The sequence below is a fragment of the Patagioenas fasciata genome, chromosome Z, assembly GCF_037038585.1.
Source record: "Patagioenas fasciata isolate bPatFas1 chromosome Z, bPatFas1.hap1, whole genome shotgun sequence".
NCBI classification, from domain to species: Eukaryota; Metazoa; Chordata; class Aves; order Columbiformes; family Columbidae; genus Patagioenas; species Patagioenas fasciata.
Window position 1 is genome coordinate 77,516,731 of NC_092560.1, and position 24,775 is coordinate 77,541,505.

The 24,775-nt window shown below is 43.5% G+C and overlaps 1 protein-coding gene across 13 annotated transcripts in view; it reads right to left on the bottom strand.

Annotated features, from left to right (window-relative positions):
- The window catches only part of CELF4 (CUGBP Elav-like family member 4), a 721,430-nt gene that overhangs the window by 105,695 nt on the left and 590,960 nt on the right, over positions 1-24,775 (bottom strand). For 9 of the 13 annotated variants that reach the window (XR_011736445.1, XM_071802133.1, XM_065860488.2 and 6 more), the window contains exons 4-5: positions 9,488-9,616; positions 4,638-4,717 (exon numbers count right to left, since the gene is read on the bottom strand). Coding sequence is in view for 12 of the 13 variants with exons in the window: in XM_071802133.1 (XP_071658234.1) it covers positions 4,638-4,717; positions 9,488-9,616 (209 nt within the window). In the remaining variant the exon portion in view is untranslated. The remainder of the gene's footprint in view (positions 1-4,637; positions 4,718-9,487; positions 9,617-24,775) is intronic. The other 4 variants (XM_065860489.2, XM_065860486.2, XM_065860484.2 and 1 more) reach the window with 1 other exon arrangement.

Here is a 24,775-nt window from a genome sequence, read left to right on the forward strand (position 1 = left end):
GCTGACCATCACTCTGTTAGGTAAATTCATGTTACATGTGATGGACTAGGAGTCAGTGGACTCAGATGTGGGACGCCTGGCTCCTGAATGACAAATTGCTCTACTTGGGCAGCAAAGATGAGAACAGGATTGAGCTCCCCTTGCGTTGGATATGAAGCTAGATGTCCACTCTAAGGGGCACACTCAATGCACCTCCTTGCATGCTCAGCAGGGAGGCAAATGACTCCATGGTTCAGTCGAGTAATCTTAAAATACGTCTGAGTTATCTGGGAGGAATCGCCATCAGACAAAAGGCCAAATGAACACTTTTAATACCTGACTGGTAGATGGCTAGCATCAGCTGGGGTAGAGGCCTCCTGGATCTTTAGTTTCAGCGGCATTACTGTGGTACCAACAAGTGCAGGGTAAGGATGTCAGGGTGTCAAGGGTGCATCACTGCTGAGCGAAGTCAATTGCAGATTCTGAGACATCTGCAGGCAGCAAGCGTTTTTACCTTTTATTTTTGAGTGATACGCGTCCTTTTTCATTATAAGTTGCACTTCAGGTGAAGAACCACTATTTTGGAACTGGCAGACCATAAGAATCTGACACCTAAAATTAGCTAAAAAGCACACTTCTATTCGGGTTTTGGTTTGACAGGTTTCAAAATCTATTTGTGTAAAATAAAATTCCTCCAGAATTATCTGTTTCTCTCTGTTGATCATAATAGAAACTTAGATGACAAACACTTAGATGACAACGTCAGACATAGTTCCTTAGCTTCTGAATGTCTCAAATTAGGTGAGATGAGTCCCACCTCAGGTATTCAGTCTAATATTGTTATGGAAATCTCCATTATCATTAATGAAAGGGACAGACATGCCCAGAAGGTGATTTTGCCCATTCTAGCATAGATAGATAAAGAGAAGAATGCACAAATCTCTAGAAATGTCTTTCTCTGCTTTTTGCAGGAATTCTAGAAGATGTTTAGAATAGATTACAAAAATTTAGACTGTTAAAGCTAGGTCAAATTAGTTACACTCTCACTTCTTCTCACCTCTGTGCAGAAAATGTAGATAACAACACTGTGCTACCCCTTCCAGGAATTAATTCACAAGAAAAGAAATTCTGAGGTGCCACGGTGGGTGAGGTGGTGAAAAAGGTGCAACAGTAGTATAGATTTTAACCCTGTGTACTTTCTGGGTAGGATAGAGGGTGCAGTGATTTAGGTATGTGTGATAAAGTGTGGAGGAGAGTTTATTCTGCATGGGTGGATGGACAAGGCTGTATCTTAGATATGTTAGATGTGTTGTGCAGAATGACTCCCCAACATTTGGCAGTCGCCTGGATATGAAGACATGGAGAGAAGGAGACAACCAAGCTGAAGATGATCCCTAGGTAAGAGCATGACTGACAGGTAGGATGATAATGTTTTCCACAGTGATTGAGAACGGAGAAGGAGGAGAGAGGAGACAGAGTTTAGGAGGAAAAGTTCAAGAGCTCTGTTTTATACACAATGAGCTTGATCTGACAGCTAGACATCCACCAGGAGATGTTGGAAAGACAGGTCATGATTTTTTAGTTTGGACAGGAGTCAGTCCTGCAGTGGAGAAGTTAGATCTGCAAGCTATCACTATAGCAATAGTAGCTGAATTTGTGTTGGTGGGTAGGGCTGCTAGGGACAAGGTTTGCTTGAGAAAAAGAAGAGAAACAAAGGAAGAGAACTGTTTTTGTCTCCATACGCATGGGAGAGAGAGACAGGAGAGGACAGAGTAATCAAAGCTGAAGGAATAGGGCATATAATCGTTATAAATACACGTAAAAGTACATGAAAATTATGATCTCTCATAAACGAGGACATGAAGGTCAAGTAAAACACTACCCTAAAGCTGATGAAATGATAGGAAGGGAGATTTGAAAAGACTCAAAAAAGCTCTCTTGGCAGGTAGATATGGAAAGAACTTCTGGCCTGCTCAAAAGTAAGGGATTTTGGGAAAGTTATTTCTCAAAGCAATTGATTGTGTGAAAATTGGAAAGTTGTAGACCTGTTTGATGGACCCTTAGGAGAAACAAGGGGCCTTGCATAGAGAAGTAGGCTTGTGACGAGTGACGGTCAGGCACCTGTCCAAGGAAAGGTTAATAAAAAAATCTAAAAAAAAAAGGACAAAAACTTTCATAAAAGAAAGTTGCCTTTTGAAACTATTAGGCAACATATGTTGTGTGAACAGGAAGTCACAGTAGAGCAATAATCCTGACAGCTGTGGAGAAACAGGAGTCTGCCGCAGGAACGAATGGCTCGAGACCTGACAAGAATGATGATGGATGCCCCGTTGGTAGTACACGAGGACAAGGCAAGAGACGTTTAAATTGGCTGAACCACAGGAACAACTTTGAGTTGGCATCGCAGCTGGACAAATGAGGCCAGTCCTAATGGCAAGAGAAATGGGAGGGGGGACTGAAAGAAGATGGCAGCAGCGCACTCCTCCTTTCCAAGGACGAGGGCTACATCGCCATCTCACCACGAGGTGGCTGCATTTCTCTGTGAACATCTAAGCCCTGAAAGAAGCTGCACACCTTGAAGCACCATGAAAACGAGAACGGGAACGAAGATCACCTGCAGGATTTGGCCCATCTCATTCAAAGCGCGTTAAGCGTTTTGAGGACAATGTCTTGATCAAGTGGTGGTCACTTGAGCAGTCCTTGCTAATCTGCTGAGCTATGGTAGCCCATGTACCTGCTCATAGCTCATGGGAGATGCAAGGAAATGCTACATAACTTAGCTTATAACGAAGAGGATGAAATTCATTATTTTCCACTTGCTGTTCCTGTGAACTAAGAGTAGGTACGTGGACTGCTGCTGAGATTCAGCCAGTTCATGGAAACTAGTCAAGCCATGGAAATGCAATTGTGAATCTGGGATGAACATCTAGGAAGGGTTAAAACGTGACACTTTCTCAGATGCCTAGTTTTGGTTATTCAAGAACATTTCTAGAAGTCATGTAAGTCAACAGGAAGAATAAAATTTGACTGATGAAATGGCCAAATTCTTCATTTTTTGCACGTCTTAAGTTCAATTGATATGAGTAGGATGGAATAGAAATTTGCTCCCAAGTGGTCAAGACATGAGTATTTTTTCTTATCTAAATTGTGCTGAAAATAGGAAGGATAAGGGCTGGGGAAGGATAAGGATATTTTGGGTATAGTAGATCTAGATAAAAACCTCAACTCTCTTTTGGTTTTGTCTGTTTTCTCTCACTTCTATCTCACCTCTGTCACCTGAGTTTGCAAGCTTTTTTGGGACAGGAACTGGCTTTCTGTTACATATTTTTGTGGTATCACACCCTGTGGAACTGCAGTTCCTGATTTCAGTTTATACACATTGTCATTTTGGTCAAAATATGAAAGAAAGTCATTAAAAGTACTGCTTTGACCAGTCTCAGGAAAGGATCAGTACAGGATGTCAGCATCAAGCCCAGCATTTACTTTTATTAGAAGGAATCTTTTAGGAAGAGACTTCTAGAAGTACTGTAATAGTTGAGACCCCCATCTGTAAGGAGATTTTATTCAATAGCGTCACTGGTAAATATGCACTATTTTTAGTCTTATTTTTCTAAGATAGGGTTCCAAAAATGAGATCTTGATGATTTGCTACTTTAAGAAACCTTTTCCCCGTAAAGAATTTTCCATTTTCATCCCTGCAAAGACCTAGAGACAATCTGCCAGTCCTACTTTAAACTTATTTGGATAAATTCATGAATTTACATTAGAGTCTCTTACTGAAAGGAAGATTTTGCACTCTTAAATATTTTTATTGAGCTTTCCTGTATCCTTTCCAAGTTGTTGGCATGCTTCTTAGCCTTTCATGATTTACACTGTGAATAATTAGTAATAAAAATAATATACTATTATAATATACCAAAACATGCTGGACTAGATTGTCTTTCCTTTCTGGCAGTGGAATGCCTTACCTTCCTCTGGGTCTGTGTGATGGTGTATAAATATCATTTTGCATAAAAAACACATTTCAATTTCTACTTTCCTGAACTATCAGGCTTGAAACCCCATATTACTAGATATTTGTCCAAGTGGAATGACCCCTCCAGTGTTTCCTAGAAGATCAAGTAGTTGGTCTGTCTTTCAAAAGGTGGATGTAGGGGATCATATTTATGCTCCTCACCGTGTGAATTGTTTCTAGCTTCTAATACCATCATGTGAACATGCTGCTCTCTGCTGAATGCTGACAAAAAGTTCTTTATCCTTAATCTAGAGGCAGGGACTCTTTGGGGAGGAAAAACAAAGAAGCCTTTAGACACAAATTTCTGCTTGGTTTATGTCTCTGGAACTTGAAAGGTTATTCTCATGGTGAGTTTGACCCAATGTTTTTGGCTCCTGTGAACTTTATGTCTTTTTTTTTTTTTTCAAGTCATCTAAGCTGCTGGTGACAGAACACAGCACCCCTTGGGGCTCTGCACCTGGGTGCAATGACATCCTGGCCTTTCCACTGATGAGTTAAGCACACCCAGGGCCCTGCACACCTGAGCTGTTATCCATCCTTCCTGGAAGATGAGTTGCAGAGCACAGATAAATTATCCCGTCAGCCCACAGGGCAGCAGAAGGCTGGTCTGATCCTGACTTGCCCGTGTCACAGAGCTACTCACCGGCATTGTCTGGCTGCCATGCAGGGCATTGATGGCTGCTTGGGCCTCCGCGTGTGAAGAGTATTTCACAAATGCACACCCTGGAAGAGGAAAAAGAGGAACATAAGAAAGGTTGCATAGGTACCATGAAAGTCCATCTAGCTGTGTCCTCAGATTGGCAAATAAAGATGCTTGAAGAGAAAGTAAAAAAATGTGCTCCTGGTTATCCTTTCACAAAGTCCAGTCCTCATCAGCCTGAGCACCTCTGAAGGTGAAGCTGCATCCAGAATTCCCACCCTGCTTGTAACGGGCACTGATGAACCCAAACTTAGCAACTACGTCTTGGGTCCTCTTATGTTTTGACCTCCACAGCTGCCCATGGCAGAATAGTTCACAGTTTTACAATTTATTGGGTGAAAATTAATTTCCTTTTCTTTGTGTTATGAGAAACGGTAAGGAAGTCTCTAAGAAAGCTACACATGCTTGTTACAAGCAACCAAATGTCAACTGCACAGAGGTTATCCAGGTTACTTCAAAACACAGCTACCTTATCATATCACTGTCCAATAGAGAGCTCCATGATAGACTGCTCAGAGCTTGTCTGGGCTCCAAGCAGCCCTTGTCTGAGAAAGCATAAGACAGCTTCTGATGAAGAAGCTGCAATGAAAGAGATCTGCTTGTATTGTTTGCCATCTTGCCACAACCAAAATATGAATCTTGGTCTTTCACAGCTGCAGGGTCAGTGACTTTACAGGTGTTCTCCTCTGGACATCAAAGAAATGTAGGGAGTGCTTCCCTGGTCTGCATTGCCATGTGAAAAATCCCACACAAAACTCTTACATAAGGGTTTAGGGCAGAAAGGTGCATTTATGAATATGTGCTGGAGTGCAGAAATGATCAACACTTCAAAGGGTCACATGCACCACCAGAGTAAGGGAAAACATTACTAACACTCTTAGCTACAAGCACACTGACTCAGAGAGAGGAAGAGTAATTTCCATATGCTAAGGCGGTTTTTGGAACAGATTGGGAGAGATCTGAGAAGTTCTGGCTTCCATCCCCTTCTATTACTACCAAAGACTTCTGAGCTTTTAATCAATTTGCAAAGCCCTAGCTGTTTCCTTAAAGGGGTGCAGATCACTGCACAGGGGACACCAGTCCTAACAATGGGACGGTTTGCCTTTATCCCCTTTGCAGAATCTTTATAAGGTCCACACACCCTTATGAACCATGCAGTGCAGGCTGAAAACTGCATCATTAGAACACCCCACTTGCAAGGTAGAAGAATGAGCCCCAAAGGTCCTCAGAATCGTTCCTGCAGACTGACAGAAGTGAGATCAAAGAAAGCAGTGATAGCCCATTCTAAAAATAGTACACACATATGAAATTAGAGTACAGTTAGGAGCCTTCACTTTATATTACCCCCTCAACACTATGCTCAGACTGTATTTCAGGAAAAAACATAACAATTATTGCTAATAGTTGGATCTAATTTATAAGGAGCTGAGAGGAGACAATCACGAGAAAATGAGATAGATAAACTTCAGCTGGAAACAATAGGGATCAATTATGACATAATCGCAGCCCAGCATTCCCAGGCTCCTGAGATACTGTGCCTTCCTCTTCATTAATCAGAGATAATCCAGAATTAGGGTGTTTAATTATTTGCAGAGATTCTTTTGTACTTTCTGCCTCTAAAAAGAAGATGCTGATTAGCAAATATACAAAAGCTTTCCAGCTCCAGTCAACCATTGCATTTAGAGCAGGATTTTTGGCTGCAGTGTTGCTGTCATGTTGAAGGCTTCACTCTCTTCAGGTGAAATTCACCCCTGTGATGAGGAACCTGATGGATCAGTGGAGCTGGATAAAGGTGGGAATGAAGGGAGCAGCAGGTATTTATCTTGTTTAATGCCTAAGATGCTAATGGGATCCCTCCTACTGCTTCCAGTAGGTTTTGAGATAGTCAGACAAGGGACAACTCAGCTTTTACTGGTATATCTTGGTAAGGTGATAGCAGAGACCCTAATATTTTGGCCCTTCTGTTTGTGTGTTCAACGGGATGGCTTCTGTACACAATAGCAAATGTGAATATAGTCTTCTTCCCTCCTATTTTCAACAAAGCTGACTCCAGGACCTCATTAGCTGAGGATACAAGTCACGCCACCCTCCTCAGAACAACCGTGTGCCTTTGACAGGAGCAGATCTGGACTTTGAAGGGATTTTGACACACAGAGAGATATATAACCTGTGCTGAACAGGGAGATACATGTGTTCAAATGTTTTTTCTTTCCCTGTGTCCAGATTACAGAGCTGAAAGTGCTGCCCTGACTGTCTTGTCAGCTTAGAGGAGAATGCAGAGTCAGGGCCTGAGGTTATAATTGCAGAGAGTGTTAAGACTCCTCTTGTGGAACTTCTGGTGCTGTGGGAAATCTTTCTGAGTTACCGAAGTAGACAACTGCTGAACGGAGGAAATATAAAGTGGGGGTGGGGGGTGAGAAAAGAGGCTGTCCAGAGAGCATCAGTGCAGACCCTGTGGGTCCTGCTGGTTTGCTGAACTCGATCCACTTCAACTTCTTCATCTGAGGATTCCTGCACTCCTGGCTGCACACAGGTCAGCTTTACCCACTGGGGTATGGGAGGACTCCTTCCCCTCCCATCTTATCCTAAGTTCACCTTCAGGCAGGGAAATGCCTCGATTCCAGCTCTTCTGCTACCTGGTTGCATGGTCCAGCCACCATGCCTACCCCTGCATGACTCATGTAGGGGGCATTTCTGCAGCCTCATGGGTCAGGACATCACCTGTGGCTTCCAGAAAGGCTCAGGCAGCTTTCTGTCTGTGGCTGGACTGCAGTGGCATTCAGGTTGGAGGATGGGACCTACCTTCTCAGAGCAGTGCTTGCACTGAAGTACCCAGAGGACTCACTACAGGGATGCCTAGTGGGACTTCATGCAATGGGTTGGGTAGGATTGAAGTGTATGTGATCTGGTTGCTATCCAGCACTTAGACAATCTGCTTAAATCTCATTTTAGGTGGAATTTAAGCCTTATGGGTTTTACCCAAAATAAGTAGCTCACAAGCAATGTGTGTCACATATTGGTTTCTGGCAGATGGAAAACATTGCAGACTGGGAATAACTTTGTGGGAGTTGTGGCTCGCCTGACTGTCTCCTAAGATAAGGGCACCAGCCTCAAGTTTTCTGTTGGATTGACTGCTCTGTGTGCGTGTGTGCGTGTATGTAGCTGTGTGTGTGTAAATTAGGAGCTTCACATTCTGAGTAAATAGCAGCAGCAAATGGAAGCTGGTAATATTAACTCTGTCAAGGCTCAGTATTGATCCTGAACAGCTCAGTGAAATGCAAGCCTGAGACTACAGCCCGCTAGCACTAATAATTAAACTGGTTAGCAATATGGAGCTGCCACTCAGACTCAGACTTATAATGAAAATGTTTAAAGTAAAAATTAAAAAAAAAAAAAAGAGAAAAAGATAAAGTATGAATACAAGTCTGTGGGTTGGATCTCCTTTGGACCCTGTTTCTTACAGATGTCAGACTTTATTGCCTCTATTATTACTCTGTTTAAATCCTTCGTCATTAGATTTTATTCAGTACAATTCCAGGTGGATGCAGAGAGATTTTTTTTTCCCACAATTTACTGATTTTTTCAGTGAATGGAGTCCTTAACTGCCTACCATTATGGTGGCTGGACCTCTTCTAGGCTAAGCTAGCCTACTGCTTTCTAGTAGGGCAGCCCAAGCTTTTGGGTGTCATGATACTAAAGCAGCCATAAAACTGAAGAAAGGCACCCACAGTTTATTTTCAACCATTTATATCACGAAGCCTGAGCTTTGCTGACTTATATCAAACAGCAGTCCTTTAATGCTGTTGCGAGGCCTTTTTTGGCCACCAGTGATTTTATGGAATAGCAATATCTTTCTTCAGTGTATCACTGTGATTTGAATTTTTTGCCTCCCTGTTGTAAAAATGTTGTCACATGTCAAAATATCCAGTGAGATATGAACTGTATCAGTAAGACTGGTCTCCTGTCTGGTGCTGCACATTCCAGCACAGTTTATGATATATTATATGCAGATCAATATTTAATGGACACATTATACTGTCAAGAGAAGAGGGTTTCCTATTCAAATTGAAGTTACTTTATCTAGAGACTGACGGAGAAAAAAAATGACCTTCCAATTCGAAAGACAAACCTCATTCTTGCACCTGAGCTATAGCAAAGGATCTTTTGTCCTATCCAGGTAACAAGTGATGCCAAGAAGTGGCAGAAAGAGGTAAGGCAACTAGTTTTGCAATGAAGCATTTGCATGTTTCAGACAGTAGGTATCTGCTGAGTGTGATATTTAAATCAGCACCTGTACCCTTGCAATTATGATCATTGTCTGGTGTGTATCTATGCAAAGACCAGCCGAAGGAGTGGAAAACCTGGGGGCTGTTGGGTGATAAATAAGTGGAATCAATAGAGCTGAAAAGTCAAGATGTAAAGTAGCAATCTTGGCTCTGCTTAAAGAAAGAATTGACTTATTCAACGGGTTGGGGAGAGCACATCCTGAGTAAATGTGAAGGCTTTGTGTTTGTAGGGGAGGCTCTGCTCTGTAAGCAAACAGCATTAGACATCAGTTTGTGCTCAATGAGACATAGCTCATCAAGGGGCATGTGATGTTAAGTGCGATCACCTTTTTCCTCTCATGCACAAGCAGACAGTGACCAGCAAAGAAATGACCTCCCTTGGCAAATGTAAGAGATGCTGTCCCGGAGGCTACCTGGTGACTTTATTACACCAGAAAATTATACATACGCTGAGACTGGTTCTAGTCTGACACTAAGGACAGAGTGTGCCGCTAGCCATCACCTTACCTTTGCTGTTGCCATCGGGTCCCCGAAGGATTGTGCACTCCTCGATGTTGCCAAAGGCCTCGAATAGCCTGCGCACGTCATCTTCTGACTGCTGCTTATTGAGCATGCCCACAAAGAGTTTTCTGTCTTCTGGAACAAAATAAAGAGATGCTTACCATATTTCAGGAGGGATGTGAAAGCCAAGATGGCTCAGTATCACATGCAAAACAAATGGTGATTTCACTGAGGTGACATATTTCAGAAGCTGTTAGTCATTTCAGGTGGCTGGCTCGAAAAACCTTAATAGCATCTGACTTTCAAGGAGTACTTGAAAATAATTTGGCATTTTTTTTTAAATAAAGGTCCAAAACCACAGAAATATCAAAACCTTCAACTGCTTCTCAAAATCTAGGCACCAAAGTCTTCCAAATCAGCTTTTTCTGATCAATTTTTGCAGTCAGCTTGCAATAACTGAAATGACAAACTGTGATCCAAGAGGAATGTAGATAAAGATAGCATATAGAAATAAAGTCCATATGAAAAATAACATAAGTTAGTAGCCGTCACAATACTAAATAAGTTGCAGGAAAAAAATGTTTAACAAAAGCTGTTTTAAATCAGGATATAACAGAAGCCACAGCCAGCCTGTAAATGGAGATTTGTCATTCATACCCACTCGCAGACACATACTTAAAGTTTGGATGAGTTTTTTAACATATTTTAAAGGTTCATGTGAAATAAGCCCAAAGTTTCTGAAACATATATTGTTTTTTGAAACATATATTGTTTTTTGGAACATAAAGTTAACTTATTTCATCACTATTATGTGAGAGAGCTCAAGCAGGTGGCATTTCATGTCGAAGTAGGACATGGTCTGCTAATAGATAATTGTATTTTGAATGAGGGAGACTATTTATACTTGGGTTTGTAACACGTATGGTGATCTTAAGCCTATAACAAAACACCTTCAGAAAATTTTGGTGAAAACAGACCAAACTGATGCTTGCTGAGTTGGCAGAAAGATTTCAGAGAGCACTGAGTGATGCCTTTAGACTAGGTTTGTGTTCAGAGACTAATACCATTACACCAGGAAAAAAAAAAAGAAAAAGAAATTTACATAGTTTACATCGTGTATGTAAACAGGCCATTTGCACATGATTCATAGATGTCTTATTTATCATTCATTAAACACTATGTAAATGTGTGAACCAAGTTTTTTTTTCAGAGCAGTTTACAGAGCAGATGTAACCAATTTGAATAAACATATGTAAATAAATAAATAAATAGTTTGATTTTTTAATTTATATTTTTTAATGCACATGTTAACCTAAAGCTGAACAAAACATTGGTTTGCAACAATCCTTTTCTGGCTGACTAATTGGGCAATTTATGTCACTTTTGTTCACTAAGAAATCATTGGTGTAGGCAATCTGTTCTGCTTCACCCAGTGTTTGATCAAAATTTCCCTCTCCAAGATGCACCTGCAAATTGGCAAATTACTTTACAGCCTTGGATGAGGATAATTTTTCATGCAGCAGATATCGAGTGAGGATATTAAGAGCTTTCAATCCTGCAGTGGAGTTATCCACATGTACTGTCCGCAGAAAATGAGGACTTATGTTGCCTTCAGTTAGGCAGCTGAAATGGTAGGAAAAATGGGTTAAGGAGGGTACATATGCATTTCTGATAAGAGGGACAAAACAGAGACAGCCTTCTGATAGACACATTAAAATAAATATGTCTACTTTATGTTGAAATTGACCAAACAAGGGGCTTTTCAGGGTCTTTGCTGGCAACACAAAGTTCAGGTTTTAATGATGCATAAAGCCCTAACACTGCATGAGTTGTCCCCACCTCAAGAGCAGCTTCTTTGGACATCTGAAAGGTTTGTTTTCTTGATGGCCAAACTGATGTGCAAAGGAAACTCTCAGAGGTGAGGTATAAGCCTTAGAGAAGCAATTGATTGTATGCTCTCTGGGGCATCTTTCAGTCCAGGGCCAGACAAAGCCTTGGAGAAAGGGTCCAGTCTAAGCTCCAACAGCTGTGTGGACATTGGAGCAAAACCCACTCAGTTAATGAGACCAGCTGTCCTGGTAGATGTTTTAGGAAGGCAGCAGAGAAGTGGGGCGAACTGAGAACACCACCAGCAAAAGACTTTGCCTAGGAAGTTTGTGTCTAGTAAATACTTCTATCACAGAAGAAATGTCTGTTAAATTGTACTTTATACAGTTTCCCCTCTTTCAAATAAGCTGCATCAGCAAAAGCACTCCTATAGCTGTGTAGCTGTATTTTCACCAGGCTTCTTGCTAATGTGAAAGTATCATTTAAAAAAAATCACATCCCTCCTCTGTCAGCAAAACTCCCTAGTGTGGAACTGGCCTGAAACTGCCTTATCTGCTTGAGTTTATGCAAAGCTTAAACCAGGTGTTTCGGGAAGCACTTTATTTTTTTTTTTTTCGCCCCTTTTTTTTTTTTAATTTAATTTTATTTTTTTATTTTAGCCCGCTTTTCTGCATCTCTGCAGGACAACAGGAGTGGTGACGCCTGTCCCCTGAACTGGCTGGTAGAAGACGTGGTGCTTTTGTGAGCTGCCCACAAGGTGGCCATCAGCCCATCAGGAACAGGCTCTGCCAAGAGTGAGAAGCACCTTCTCCAGGGTCTGCTGGTTTAGCTGCTCCAGGGCAAGTGGCATGAAAGGGGTCTCCATGGCCAGCCAGGGTCCAGCACTGCCTGGTCATCACCTCCAGCGCTGTCTCCAAGTCAGTGCCCTATCTCTCTCCCCTGAAAAGCTGTGCCTTGGGTTGCCAGGGGAATCATTTGTCACATCTGCTGTCTCGGAAATTTACACAAATCACACACTCGGCAGATAAAAAATGAGTCAGTTTAACAAGCTTTTTTCTCTGAGAGGTTCTTCTAACAAAGTGCTGCATTTACCTTTCACATCCCGGCTCTGCCGGGGACCTCGGTACTGTGTTCTAACAATGCCCTTCACACATCTCAGGTGGGAAGAAAGAGGCAGAAGTCCAGCAGCTGAGACTATTCAGCATGTTCCTGATCTTGGCTAATGATTTTATTCTCTAATGGGCTTGTATATGACTCAGACATGCTGAGTGTGCCCCCATGATGCTCTCCCAGGTTCCAAACAAAGAGCCAACATGCCATGCAGTGGGACAAGTCCTTTGTAAGTATGTCCACGCAAGTCCATGAGATGTGCCAGAATAAAATGAAGAGAGGACATGCTGTCATCAGTGGGATGTGTCTGAGCATGTGTGCACACCAGAGGTGCTCCCCACCAGACTCCTTCAGTGTCTTTGAGTGAGAATGGAGGCAGTACTTTGCTGTACATCACTCAGGCCACTCTACATCCTACAGAAACCAGAGGTATAGTCTGCCTGGTGCAGTCCCTGGATCAAGATGTCCCTGATCTCTCTGTTTGTAGGGTGCAGGGTCTTCCCTTACCACCTGTATTCCACCCATACAACCCTGCTGAGTCCCATGCTTCCTTTTCTTTCAGTGAGGGACCATCCTAAATCCGTGTGTCTTGGGACCACATCTGAACTTCAGAGCACTGGACAGACTCAGAGCTTACGCCCTGCCCCTATGTCCAAGCTCGATGCTATCATTCCCATTTCAGCTTGTGCAAAAAACCTTCAGATTATGCCCACCAAGCCCTCAGTCTCAGGGCAAAGTGAACACACTGCCAAGGAGAACAGAAACACTGCTATCCAGGGGCAGAAGAGAAGCATATAAAGAGGCCAGGCAAAAGCGCATGGTCTGGGTTGTCTCCAAGGTGAACAGTGGATATGACCATCTTGGAGAGGAGGAGACTGAGAGAAGACTTAATCAGAGCTACAGATTCCTCACAAGGGGAGGAGGACGAGGGACAGGCATCAAACTCTTCCGTTTAGTGACCAGTAACAGAATCCAAGGGAATGGCAGGAAGATGTGCCAGGGGAGGTTTAGGTTGGACATTAGGAGAAGGCTCTTCACCCAGAGGGTGCTGGACACTGGAACAGGCTTCCAAGGGACGTGTCACGGCCCCAAGCCTGACATTGTTCAAGAAGAGACTGGACAATGTCCTCAGACACATGGTGTGAACTGTGGGGTTGTCCTGTGCAGGAACAGGAGTTGGACTCGATGATCCTTGTGGGTCCCTTCCAGCTCAGGACATTCTATGATTCTATGGTACTATGACTGGCCTTAGCTGGCCCGTGGCCAAGGGAGAGGGAGTGGGAACTCACAGTGCCATCCTGTCTTACAAAACAGAGGTGGGCAGCTACGAGGAACAGACATTATGTCCTCCCTATGAGGGAAAAGGAGAGAACGATTACGCAGTGTGTCCAAGGGCAGATATGATGAACACATGTTCTATGCAGCTTCCTCAGTGTCACACACAACCACGTGTCAGGCAACGATGCACATCTGAGCATATCCCCTTTGTTTTTTTCAGGAAAGGGCCTGTTCAAATTTCTGTCTATTACACACACCAAAGTGACAGTTTTGGTTTTTATCTCATGCCCATATCTGACATGTTAGTGGAGAAATCTCGCTAGCCTTGCTGTAGAGGCAACCCTTAACAACAGCAATCTGAGCAGTAACACTGCCCTGTAGTTTGGGGGTTGAGTGTGGTGTCCATGTAAGCCCCTTCTCCATGCTTTTTTGTGTTCCCTCAGTATTCACCCCATTATGAGTCTTTCCTCACAACCTGAGTCCACCACGCCTGCTTGGCCAATGGAAATGACCATGGATGGGTATTTCTCTGTGCCGTGGTACCTAGAAGAGCCAAGGAGGTTTTTGGATGGTGTACCATGAGTGACTTGAGGCATTCCCTTAATATTGAAAATTAGGTCCTTCCCAAGTGTACCCTGTTTTGCCATAAAAAAAACACGGCAACAACAAGACCCAGCACTCTCCATTCCTCTGAGGAGGACGGATGGATAAAGACCACATCAATGGCAAAACAGAGTTCCCAGAGATGTCCCCTTGCTGACATTTCCAATATCCCCAGGAAACCAAGTTTCCCTCTTGACCACTCAGCCAGTGATGGAGGCTTGTGCCTGTCAGGAAAAGCTGGCTGCAAGGTGCAGCAGTGAAGAAATGTAACTTGTCAGATAAATATACAGCGTCTATAAATCTCCCTGGCTGTGTTTATACGGAGCCTTGGCGCATTCCCCAGTGCAAATAGGGGTTAAATTATTCCCTGTTCTATTTGTATTTAAATGTTATGTTTCTATGATAAGCATAAGGCAGAGGTGTCAGACAGGCCCAGGCGAAGGAGACGGAACGCGTGAAAGGTGAAATAATAGAGCATTGCAAACCAAGTGCTGAGAGGAGATGGGAAGGGGGGACATGGGAAAGGAGGGGGAGGACGGGCACTAATTAAGGAGACAGAAGGCACAATGAGATGCAGGATGTTTGACCCTCTGCGGAGCAAGAGGACAAGAACAAGAATCACAGCAATTGTGGAGGGACTGGGGGAAAATTAGGGTCACTCACAGAGAGACATGACACAGGTTTGTGTTTATCCAGATAGCTCTCGCTAATGTATGTGTGTGCATGGGGGTACATTTAGATAAGACTATATAAATACGCTTGTGTTCTCGTATTCCTCATGCAAAACAAAGAAGTTGAATCTTGTATCAGGAAAGTGTAAGCCAGCTTTACCATCTAGAAGATTGCATCCAAAGCCTTGGAAATAAAGAGGGACAGATCTACCACCTTCATGACCCAGGTTAGTCAGGGGGTTGAAACACAAGATCACTATGGTCCCTTCTAGCCACAAACCCCCTTATTGTAAAACCTATGAGCCTTCCTGTTTCATCCTTAAGTTCATTGCCAGGGCATCATACATGGATATTTTGTCTGCTTCCTTGTGCGTGAACAGAACTGGCATTTGTGTATTTCTGCATAAGAACAAGCATCTTCTGTATGCGCACGGTATTCACCAGAGCGGCTCTCTGATGTTACTCAAAGCTGTTGGCTTTCTGAGCATCAGGACCAGGTTGCTGTATGGATTCATTTCAGAAACCAGATGCTAATTAATTCCATTGTTTATATAGCTAATAATTATTTGTCCTTGCTGCTATTCCCCTCCTCCCCAAACATTGCTTGTACACACAGTGAGGGAGCAGCTGCAGAGCCTTGGTCCAGGCACTAGGAAGGCCTTTAAGCTTATCTCCCTGGCACCATGACAGAAAAAAACAAGCAGTCTTGAGAAGTTTTCTGGGCAGATGTGAGTAAAGAGAAAATGATGATGCATAAGACCAAGTGGCACACCTACCAGAGAGGATGCAAGAGGCAGAGCAGATATTCCTTGACCACTCTCCTGACTGGTCCTTGGCGGAGAGGGGAAAGGAGGCAGCTCTGAGGTTGTCCGTCATAAAATTGTTTTGGTGGAAGGGAGCTTAAAAGGTCCTCTAGTCCAAGCCCTCTGCCATGAGCAGGGACATGTTCAACTAGATCAGGTTGCTCAGAGCCCCGTACAACCTGTTCTGGGATGTCTCCAGCGATGGGGCATTGACAACCTCTCTCTTCCTTAAATCTAATCTGAATCTATGTTCTTGCAGTTTAGAACCATTACTCCTTCTTCAGTCATTAGGTCCTTCTAAAAAGTCTGTCTCCATCTTTCTCGTAGGCCCCTTCTAACTACTGAAAGGCAGCAATAAGGTCTCCCTCGAGTGTGAACAACACCAACTCTCTCAGCCTATCCTTACAGCAGAGCTGTTCCAGCCCTCGGATCATTGTCATGGCCCTCATCTGTACCCTCTCCAGCAGGTCCATGTCTGTCCTGTACTGAGGGCTCCAGAGTCGGGCACAGGACTCCAGGTGGGGTCTCACCAGAGCAGAGCAGAGGGACAGAATCACTTCCCTCCACCTCCTGGCCATGCTGCTTTTGACACAGCCCAAGATACGGTTGGATCAAGAATCTGCCAAAATCACTGTGGTAAAAAAAAGCTATAAGCCTGGATTATTTTTTGGTCATGGACAAGGTATGCCCCTCAGGCCAAAGACTAAAGGAGAATCTTTAGAGCAGAGTGCTGAGCCACAGGTGTTCTGAACATAATGGAAGTTTGGGCTGAGCTCTGAACTCAAATCTGCAAGCTGAAACCGGCTCCCTTCTCGAGCCAGAGTGCCCCGTCGCTCCCTCAGCCCCTGCTAATCAGGCGGATCAATAGGCTAAAAGCAGGGCATTTCCTGGGGCCCGGGCTGCACACTCCGATTGCCATTTTCACAGCGGTCCTACAGCTCCGTGATGATGATTACAGCCCTTTCCACAGGGAAAGCGATTACGAATTCTGTTGTAGCTAATTGTAAATTAGCTAATTATCTTCTCCGTGGTACCTTGCTGGAAAATACATGAACCTTGTAAAATGGAGGTGTTTCAAAAATTAGGACAAGGGAAAAAAAAAACGACGACGACCAAAAACCCAACACATTCTGGAAACAACAGAATCCTACTGCTACCTAAGTCCAAAAAATAGCAACCAAATCCTCCTTTCATCTGCATGGGCTCCTTTTTCTCCTCTTCACTCCCCCTCCCCATATCAAACAACACTCACAAGGGGCTAATTCTGCTGCAGGCTTTAAAATGTTTGCTGAGTTCACCTGTTCCTTGCAGCTGGGTGTTGTGGGGCATCCCTAATCACATCCTTAGCAGGAGAGATTTCTTTGTGCTGATCTCTTCCCCTCCTCCCTCCCTGGTTTGGTTTTACTTAACAGATTCTTTATATCCCATACGTTAGCAGATATGATTGCACAGCTGCCGGTCTCCAACTGCTGGAGACAGAGGCTTTGAGACGCCCAGGCTAGGGAGAATAACAGCTAATCTGAACAGCTGTGTGATGGGGACAAGCGCAACTGAATATAAACCCAGGTGTGGGAGCATAATTCTCCCGCACGAAGAAGGAAGCTTCATCCCACAGGTGCGTTACTCTCCACTGTTGCATCTGAAAAACTTAGTTTGAAGGATTTATCTTGTTTAATTGCTTGGCTGCACTCTAAACCTAGACTTGGACATGGATCCTGTATGGAGACTGAAAGAACAGCTGTAAGAGAGACAGTGGGTCTGTCTGACTAGTCTGCTGCCTCTGGCAATAGCCAGTTGTGGAGATCTACAAAAGAGTACAATAACAGGCAAATCTCTCCACATATTCTCCTAGACTCCAGTGCTTTGCAGTTTAGGGAACTCTGAAGTCTGTAGTAGTTTTTTTCATATGTAATAGTTTTTGAAGTGTCTATCACATAATTGTTCAGCGGGTTTTTGAACCCATGTGAACTGCGAACACAGACCACATCCTGCACCAAGATGTTCTGCAGATTAATAATGTTTTGTGATAGGAACCTCTTCCTTTTGTTTATTTTGAGCATGTCACCAACTATTTTCAATAGACAGGCCCTAGATCTTGTTTTGGAAAAGAGTGGAAACCACTCCTGGTTCAGTTATGGAAGAGTGGAGTCAAGCGTTTATGCAAGAGCTTCGACAAAACTCCTGTCTGTACATTTCAGACTGATATTTGGTACTCCTGGGTCCCATCTGAAGCTGTGGTTTGGATATTGTGGAAGGAAAAATCACTTTTCCCTTAGAGTGGTCCGGTATTCCTGGTACCAGAGAGATGATGACCACATAGTTACTGTTTCTAAATACTTACAATATATGTCTGTGAAGGACAGCTACATCAGTGGTAATATGAGCTACATGAATTACTCAACACAAAAGACAGCCTCAGTTTCCCCATCTGCAAAAAAATAAGTTGTGCTCGCACCAGGCAAAATTGAGCATTGTTGAGGTTCCTCAGTCAGTGTTTGCCAAAGCCAGGAATACAGGGAGCTCTGGCAATAATAATGAAAGGCGCCTGGCAGGCTGGTAGTCAGAACTGGCTTAACCCTCTGATGGTTTCTATCAGATTTAAGTGGCTGGAGCTTCCCCAGCTCCTTGTTCATGTAGAAGGGGTCCATGGTGGGTGTAAGCAAAGGGTTTAGTCCTGAATGGAAAGCCTTGACTTTGCAAATGATAGCTGTAGATCCTGGAGTCATCTTCCAGGGAGAGATTTGCATGTCCTGCAGTGGTGTGATCCTTAAAGATCCTGTAGTAATCAAGGTGCATGTGTCCAAGAGAACACTGATGTTGGCTGCTGTTGGCCCTATGAGCAACTGGAAAGAAATTTAACATGTTGCCAATGGATCAGCCCCAAAGTCTAAGATTATGTTTTTAAACTAGATGTGTCTGGTTCTATTCTCTACCTGTGGGGTCCGCATCCATACTACAGTCCTATCCTGCTGAGCAGAGAGACCTGCTTGACAGGAAACTGGAAGAGGTCCTCAGTCTGCACCAGCTGCTAAACCGTGTCCAGAAGTTGTTTGGAAGAGCAAGCATATGAGTAGGATGGATAAAGTGCAGAACTAGGAGAAAAAATAGAAGGAAATGGAGAATATGGTTCAGACCAGGGGGATGAATGCAGTTTGAACTTGGCTGGCCTGTGCTCCTATGGCAGAACCTGCTGCCTGCCTGCACTGAAGTGAAATCCAACCTTAAACCTACAGCACCACTTGGACATTTCATACGAAAGCACACTCAGGCTACCTCTGTGTGGATAGGTTATGGACAAGACTTGGGCAACAGGCCAAGCAAACCCTGCCATGAAGACATAGCCTGAATGATTCTTTTAACAGCAGACTGTTTTCGTACAGCTGAGAATATTATAACCCCAAGACAAATATCAGTAGTTCTGACTTGCTGAACAGCACCATCACAACTGTCCATTGCCAAGAGATGCTATTCCCTGTGCAGATCTTAAATGACAGGTTTTATGGTGTTTGATATTGAGCTGGGAAAACAACTCGCAATGACCCACTTTATTAGTAGCCCTTGCTTAGGAAAGCTGGTGGTGAGAGCCGTCGAAAACCTGGTGTCATGCAAAGCACAAACACTCTGCATGATTTGTGCCTGGCAGACCATCATTCTTCCAAATTTGTTCATTATCTGAAACACCCGTCTGAAATATTTCTTAGAAAGGTTCATGAGGTGATGCTTTTTAGAAAAAATACTCAGGAGTCAAAATCTGATCATTCTAAATTCAATGCACAGCCCAAACACCCACTTTCTCTTCACCATCCCTTCACAACAGGAAGAATATCTGAATCCAAAGCAGCATTTCAATAATGAAAAAAAATATCATGCCTCTTTCCCTACATATTAGCAGCCTGTGCTTACAGTTCCTGTTTCCTGGGAACAAGCCCGGAAATGTTAATGGAAGAAGAACACCCAAGGAGACCCAGGATTGAAGTGCGGAGGTGTGCGGTTTTGCTGTAACTAAACTTTGCAGGATTTTCCATGACTGTTTGGGCTTCTTCCTCCTGCAAATCTATGGGTGTCTCCAGGGCCTGGCTTGATGGATTTACTGAAGAAGAAGGACATCAAGCAGAAGACTGTCTTGTACTATCAAATGACACCTCAAACGACCACTGAATCATGCTTTTACAGTCATCTTTCAGAGGCAGCTCAGATTTGAATACAACTCCTACAGCCTTTGGTTCTGGGGAATTTAACACATCTTAATTCCTATGTGTAACATCCCCTTTTCACTCTGTGGCCACACAAGGATGAGGCTAAGCCTGAAGGGCCATTTGGTTTTCACGCTCCTTCAGAGCAAAGCTTAGAAGCTTCTTGACAAACTCCGCAGGGTCAGTGGTGTCAAGGCTGGTATGTCAGGAAAATAAGTTTCAGTTCCTAAACTCATCTCACTGGTGACCTGTCGGGGCTTTGAAACCCTTTCGAGAAGCCTAGAAGGCCAGGACATTAATCCATGCTAGCACTCCAGCCTTGAGCACTGGGGACTGTTGGAACAGCAAAGACATGGGCAGGAAGGGGGCTGGGAAAGACATATTTTCTCTTGCAGGATCTGTGACGACATTTCAGATCAAATTAAACTTCAGTTTTTAAAGACTTCAGTGGAGGTAATTGAAACACTTCCTCACAATTGCCTGAACCTGAGTGTTATCTCTCTTTTCCTCTGTATATCATCCCTTTTCCCCCAAGCCTGAGACAGCCCTGCACAGCCACAGCCTCCTTAATATTAAAGACGGTGATTAAATGGGATTCGCCAAAAGACAAAGGGCTGAAAACCTGCCAATTGTTAATCCCTCTTTCGCTGTGCTTAAAAATTCCATTTCCTTCATTTGAAGAAAGGAGGGGGGAGAAAAGAGAATTATACGCCTATGTCTAATTTAAATTCTGGCGTCGCGGGTCCTGTTCCCTTCTCCCTCTCTTGACGTCTGAATATATTCCTTTATTACCATTATTACAGCTTTCTGATTGCATTAAAATTCATCCACACGCTTCTCTCCACATTCCACTTTTCTTTTGCCAGTTTTTTTGCTAATTCCCTTTTTCTCTCCCCTCTTCCCTCCCCACTTTCAAATTATACAGAGTGTCATTAAAGATCTCCACAAAATGCCTCAACTCCTTTCTCTCTTGCTTTTATAAACTTGCTGGCTTTCCTCCTCTCCATCCCCTCGTCTACAAACAAAGAAAATGAAGCAGAGGCAAAAGAATACAATAATAATAAAGGAATCCAAGCAGTATGTCTCATAGGTCTCAATAACACCTTTCCTACATCACACAGCTCTGGGCCTAATGCTCACTTTGGTTATGAAGCCGTATTTCACACAGAAGTTTTGTGGATTATTTGTTTGACGCTTGTACCTGGGATATGCAGCTAAGACCGGAAGTGGAGTGTGCCAGGCTGTGTATGTAAGCATGGAAAGAGACAGTCCTGCCCTGTGACTATAAGGAGAAAAATCAAGAGGCTGGAAATCAAAATATAATTTGACTCTGCTTTATGGAGCAAGCGCTGAAGTTCTGCAAGGATTTGTCAATGGATGTGAGCAACTGAGCTGGGCATGTAGTGCAAATGCCCATTTTCAGGTGATTAGTTCAAGATCTGAACTTAAATGGGATCCACCCATTTAATCCTTCAGACATCTCACTGACTGCAAGAAGACCTTAAAAGTGCTATTTTTTTCCCCACAAAGAAGATCACTTAGAAAGAAAGTGTATCTTTCCTTAAACCAGTCTTTCTTTATCTAGGTGGAAGTCCCAGTCTGGGGATTTTATAGATGAAAAGGAAGGTGAGAACCGGATTCCTCTCCTCGATGGGATACCATCTGCCTTATAGGAATTTAAACTACAATGTGCGACATAGTGTCAGTGTGATGAATTGGGGTGATTGATCCCCCTGACTTGTCTTCGTGACTCTCCTAGCCCAGCTGGGAAGAAGAAACTACTGTTATGAAACTTTCATTCATTCTCTCCATTATTTTTTTTTGTTTATTTTTTTTTTTGTTATTATCCTTTTTTTTTTTTTTCTTTTTTGGTTGCTGTCAACCTCAATTACACTGATATAAGGAAATGGCTGAAGCTGGATAAAAAATAGAATTTTCTTTCTATAGGAAATACTGATATCTCAAAAAATGTGTTTCCACTTTGAATTGGAGAGGCCAAAGTTCTTGCGAAATGGAAATTCTTCAGTTGTGAAATGTTACAGGGTATTGTCTCAGAAGAATAAAAAGACTTTGTCTTAATAACCTCAAAACATGAAATATATAAAGCAGAATGGCTGTGGTTTTCAGACAGACAAAAGAGAGTACATTTTCACACACTATATGAATAAATGAAAGATGTTTCTGCCATGGGATGTTGCTGAATGCAAAAGTCATAAATTAGCTCCAAGGAGAATGAGAGGCATTAGTGGCGGTTGTGTCCACTCACTGCTATTAAACATGGTGATCCAGATGCAAAATCTTAGTCACTACACCTCTGTCTGCTGGAAGCTGAAGGATATTAAGGGAAAGGTGGCACTCTATAAAAGCCCTGTTCTTACTATTTCTAGTGAGCGCTGCTGGACTAGACAAACCTTTGGTCTAACCCAAAATGGAAGCTCTTATGTTCTTAGTGGTCTAATACAATACAGACAAAATTAACCAAAAAGATCCTGTTTAAATGACAGATTTGTACCTACTGAAACGAGAAATCAAAACATTAATTTAAATTAGAAAAAAAAAAAGTCCCCTTGCAAAAATCTTATTGAAATAGACCTGTTCAAAGGGAATGCTTTGCCTTTTACAAAACTACACATTTGGCTAGATAACCATTCCTTTGAAATGCTTTGGCTAGCTCAACAAATGACCCAGGAAGGCAATCGGTCTGCTTCAGGATACCACCTGGCAATGTTCTCACCTGGCTTATCCACACACTCATTTAGACCTTTACCCCAAGGTGCATATGTGAAGGGGTGCTATATTCCAGTGATACTACACCAGTGCTTGAAATAAACACTGGGGATTCAGGGTTAGAGCTGAAGCTTATTTAAATTAATGAAAAAGAGTGCCATGGAGCCTTACAGGTGTTGGATCAGACCCTCGATTTAGTGTATGGCTGCTCAGTATGTCCTTACTGCTGCTGGGTATTGCAGACCCTCCCTGATGCAAAACAGCCTATTACACCTGTGCCAGGGGAGGTCTGGTGAGGACAGAACAGGACAGCAGAGCTTGAACGATGCAGATGACACCATTTGTATGCTAGGGTTTGGGGGTCTGTTTGTATTTCCCTGGTTCGCCCTCTTTTCTCACCCTTCTTTCACAACTTTCTTGCAATAAGGAAAAAACAAAGCAAAACAAAACAAATACAAAACAAAACCCCGTGAAATCTCCAGCACAGGCAAATCTCATCCTTCCTCTGAGTGGAAGACTTTTCTGCAAGCCTGACCCCAGGTTTTAAAACAGAAGTGCAGAGTAGTGAGGAAACTCAAGAAAGCTGTGACCAGATGCTGTGGCCTGAAGTATTTGGCAGCTAAGGCGGCATGTGAGACAGGGTTGCAATAAAATTTATAACCAACACACTCACAGAGGAATTTTCCTTTAGTGAAAGCAATATTCAGCACACACTTGACCCGAAAGCAAGGGCTGCTGGACCCAGCAAGAAGTTACTCATACATATTGGCATTCAGGCTGGACATGAGGAAGCAATTTTTTACACTGAGTGTGGTGACACACTGGCCCAGGTTGCCCAGAGAGGTGGTGGATGCCCCATCCCTGGAGACATCCCAGGCCAGGCTGGATGGGGCTCTGAGCAACCTGATCTAGTTGGAGATGTCCCTGCTCATGGCAGGGGGGTTGGACTGGATGAGCTTGGAAGGTCCATTCCCACTCAAACTATTCTATGATTGTATGATGTAGGATGTCCCATGCTTTGGTCTGGAGCCCCTCAGGCACTTTCTCTCCCTGGTTTCAAATTCATGGGACACCCATCCCACTCAGGGGACTGAACTGAGGATGTCTCCTCTCACTGTGGAAAATGAGACTCCTTTGATGTCACTTAGCATACCCCTGCAAACGTTTTATTGAAGATTATTTCTTCCACCCACCCTCCCACCCCCTCAACTCTCAGCTCCACCTGGCTCTAAATGCCACTGTCATTTCCATCCGCTGACAGAGCTCTTTAACTGCCGCACTGAATGGCATTCGCTAAAACCAACTAATAGAGGGAAATGAGGTTAACCTTTAAGAAAGGTGAAAATGAGCCGGGTGCTATGCCAGCAGTAAAGAATAGTTCATAAACAGCCTCCTGCTGCAGAGGCAGTTTACTCCAGGGGCTGGCATTGCTGGTAACTCTGTTCACCGGTGGTTTTCAGGGGTGAGCTTGGCCGGGAGAAGCCACAGTACCTCTCTTCTCACACAGCTTAGTCAGCCTTTGTTGGCAGGTCTGTGGGGATGGTCTCAGAGCTCTGATCTTGGCTGCTGTCATTTGAACTCACAGCAAAAATGCATTGGCTGTAGTATGACACATCGGTGGCTTGCACCTGCAGAGATTTTCTCCAGTTTTCTTCCCTGGCATGCGGGGAGATGGGAGTGCTCAGGGCCAAACACTGCTTCACCCATCTCCTTGCTAAGTTCCTTCTTTTCACTGGTCTTTTTAAATCTTTCACAGTTCAGCCCAATACTACCAATTAACTTACTGACTGACCTAGGGCTCTGCTTCTGTAGAAATGGTATAGCTGGGTGGCCTTGCTCTCTCTGAAGGACTGTTACTGTCCTTCTGTTTTGCTTCAAGCTTGATGAACTCATCTCCATTCTCATCCAAGAGTTAGGTAAAATAAATCTTGGCTTTAAACCACAACTTGATCCTACATGTGCCATTCCCCATCTCATATTCAAGACCCTGTGCTATACAACTTATGAAGGAAAGAGAACTGGAAGGGCAGGGGACCACAGAACATGCACTTCCATACAACAGCTGCACAAGGAGAGGCACCT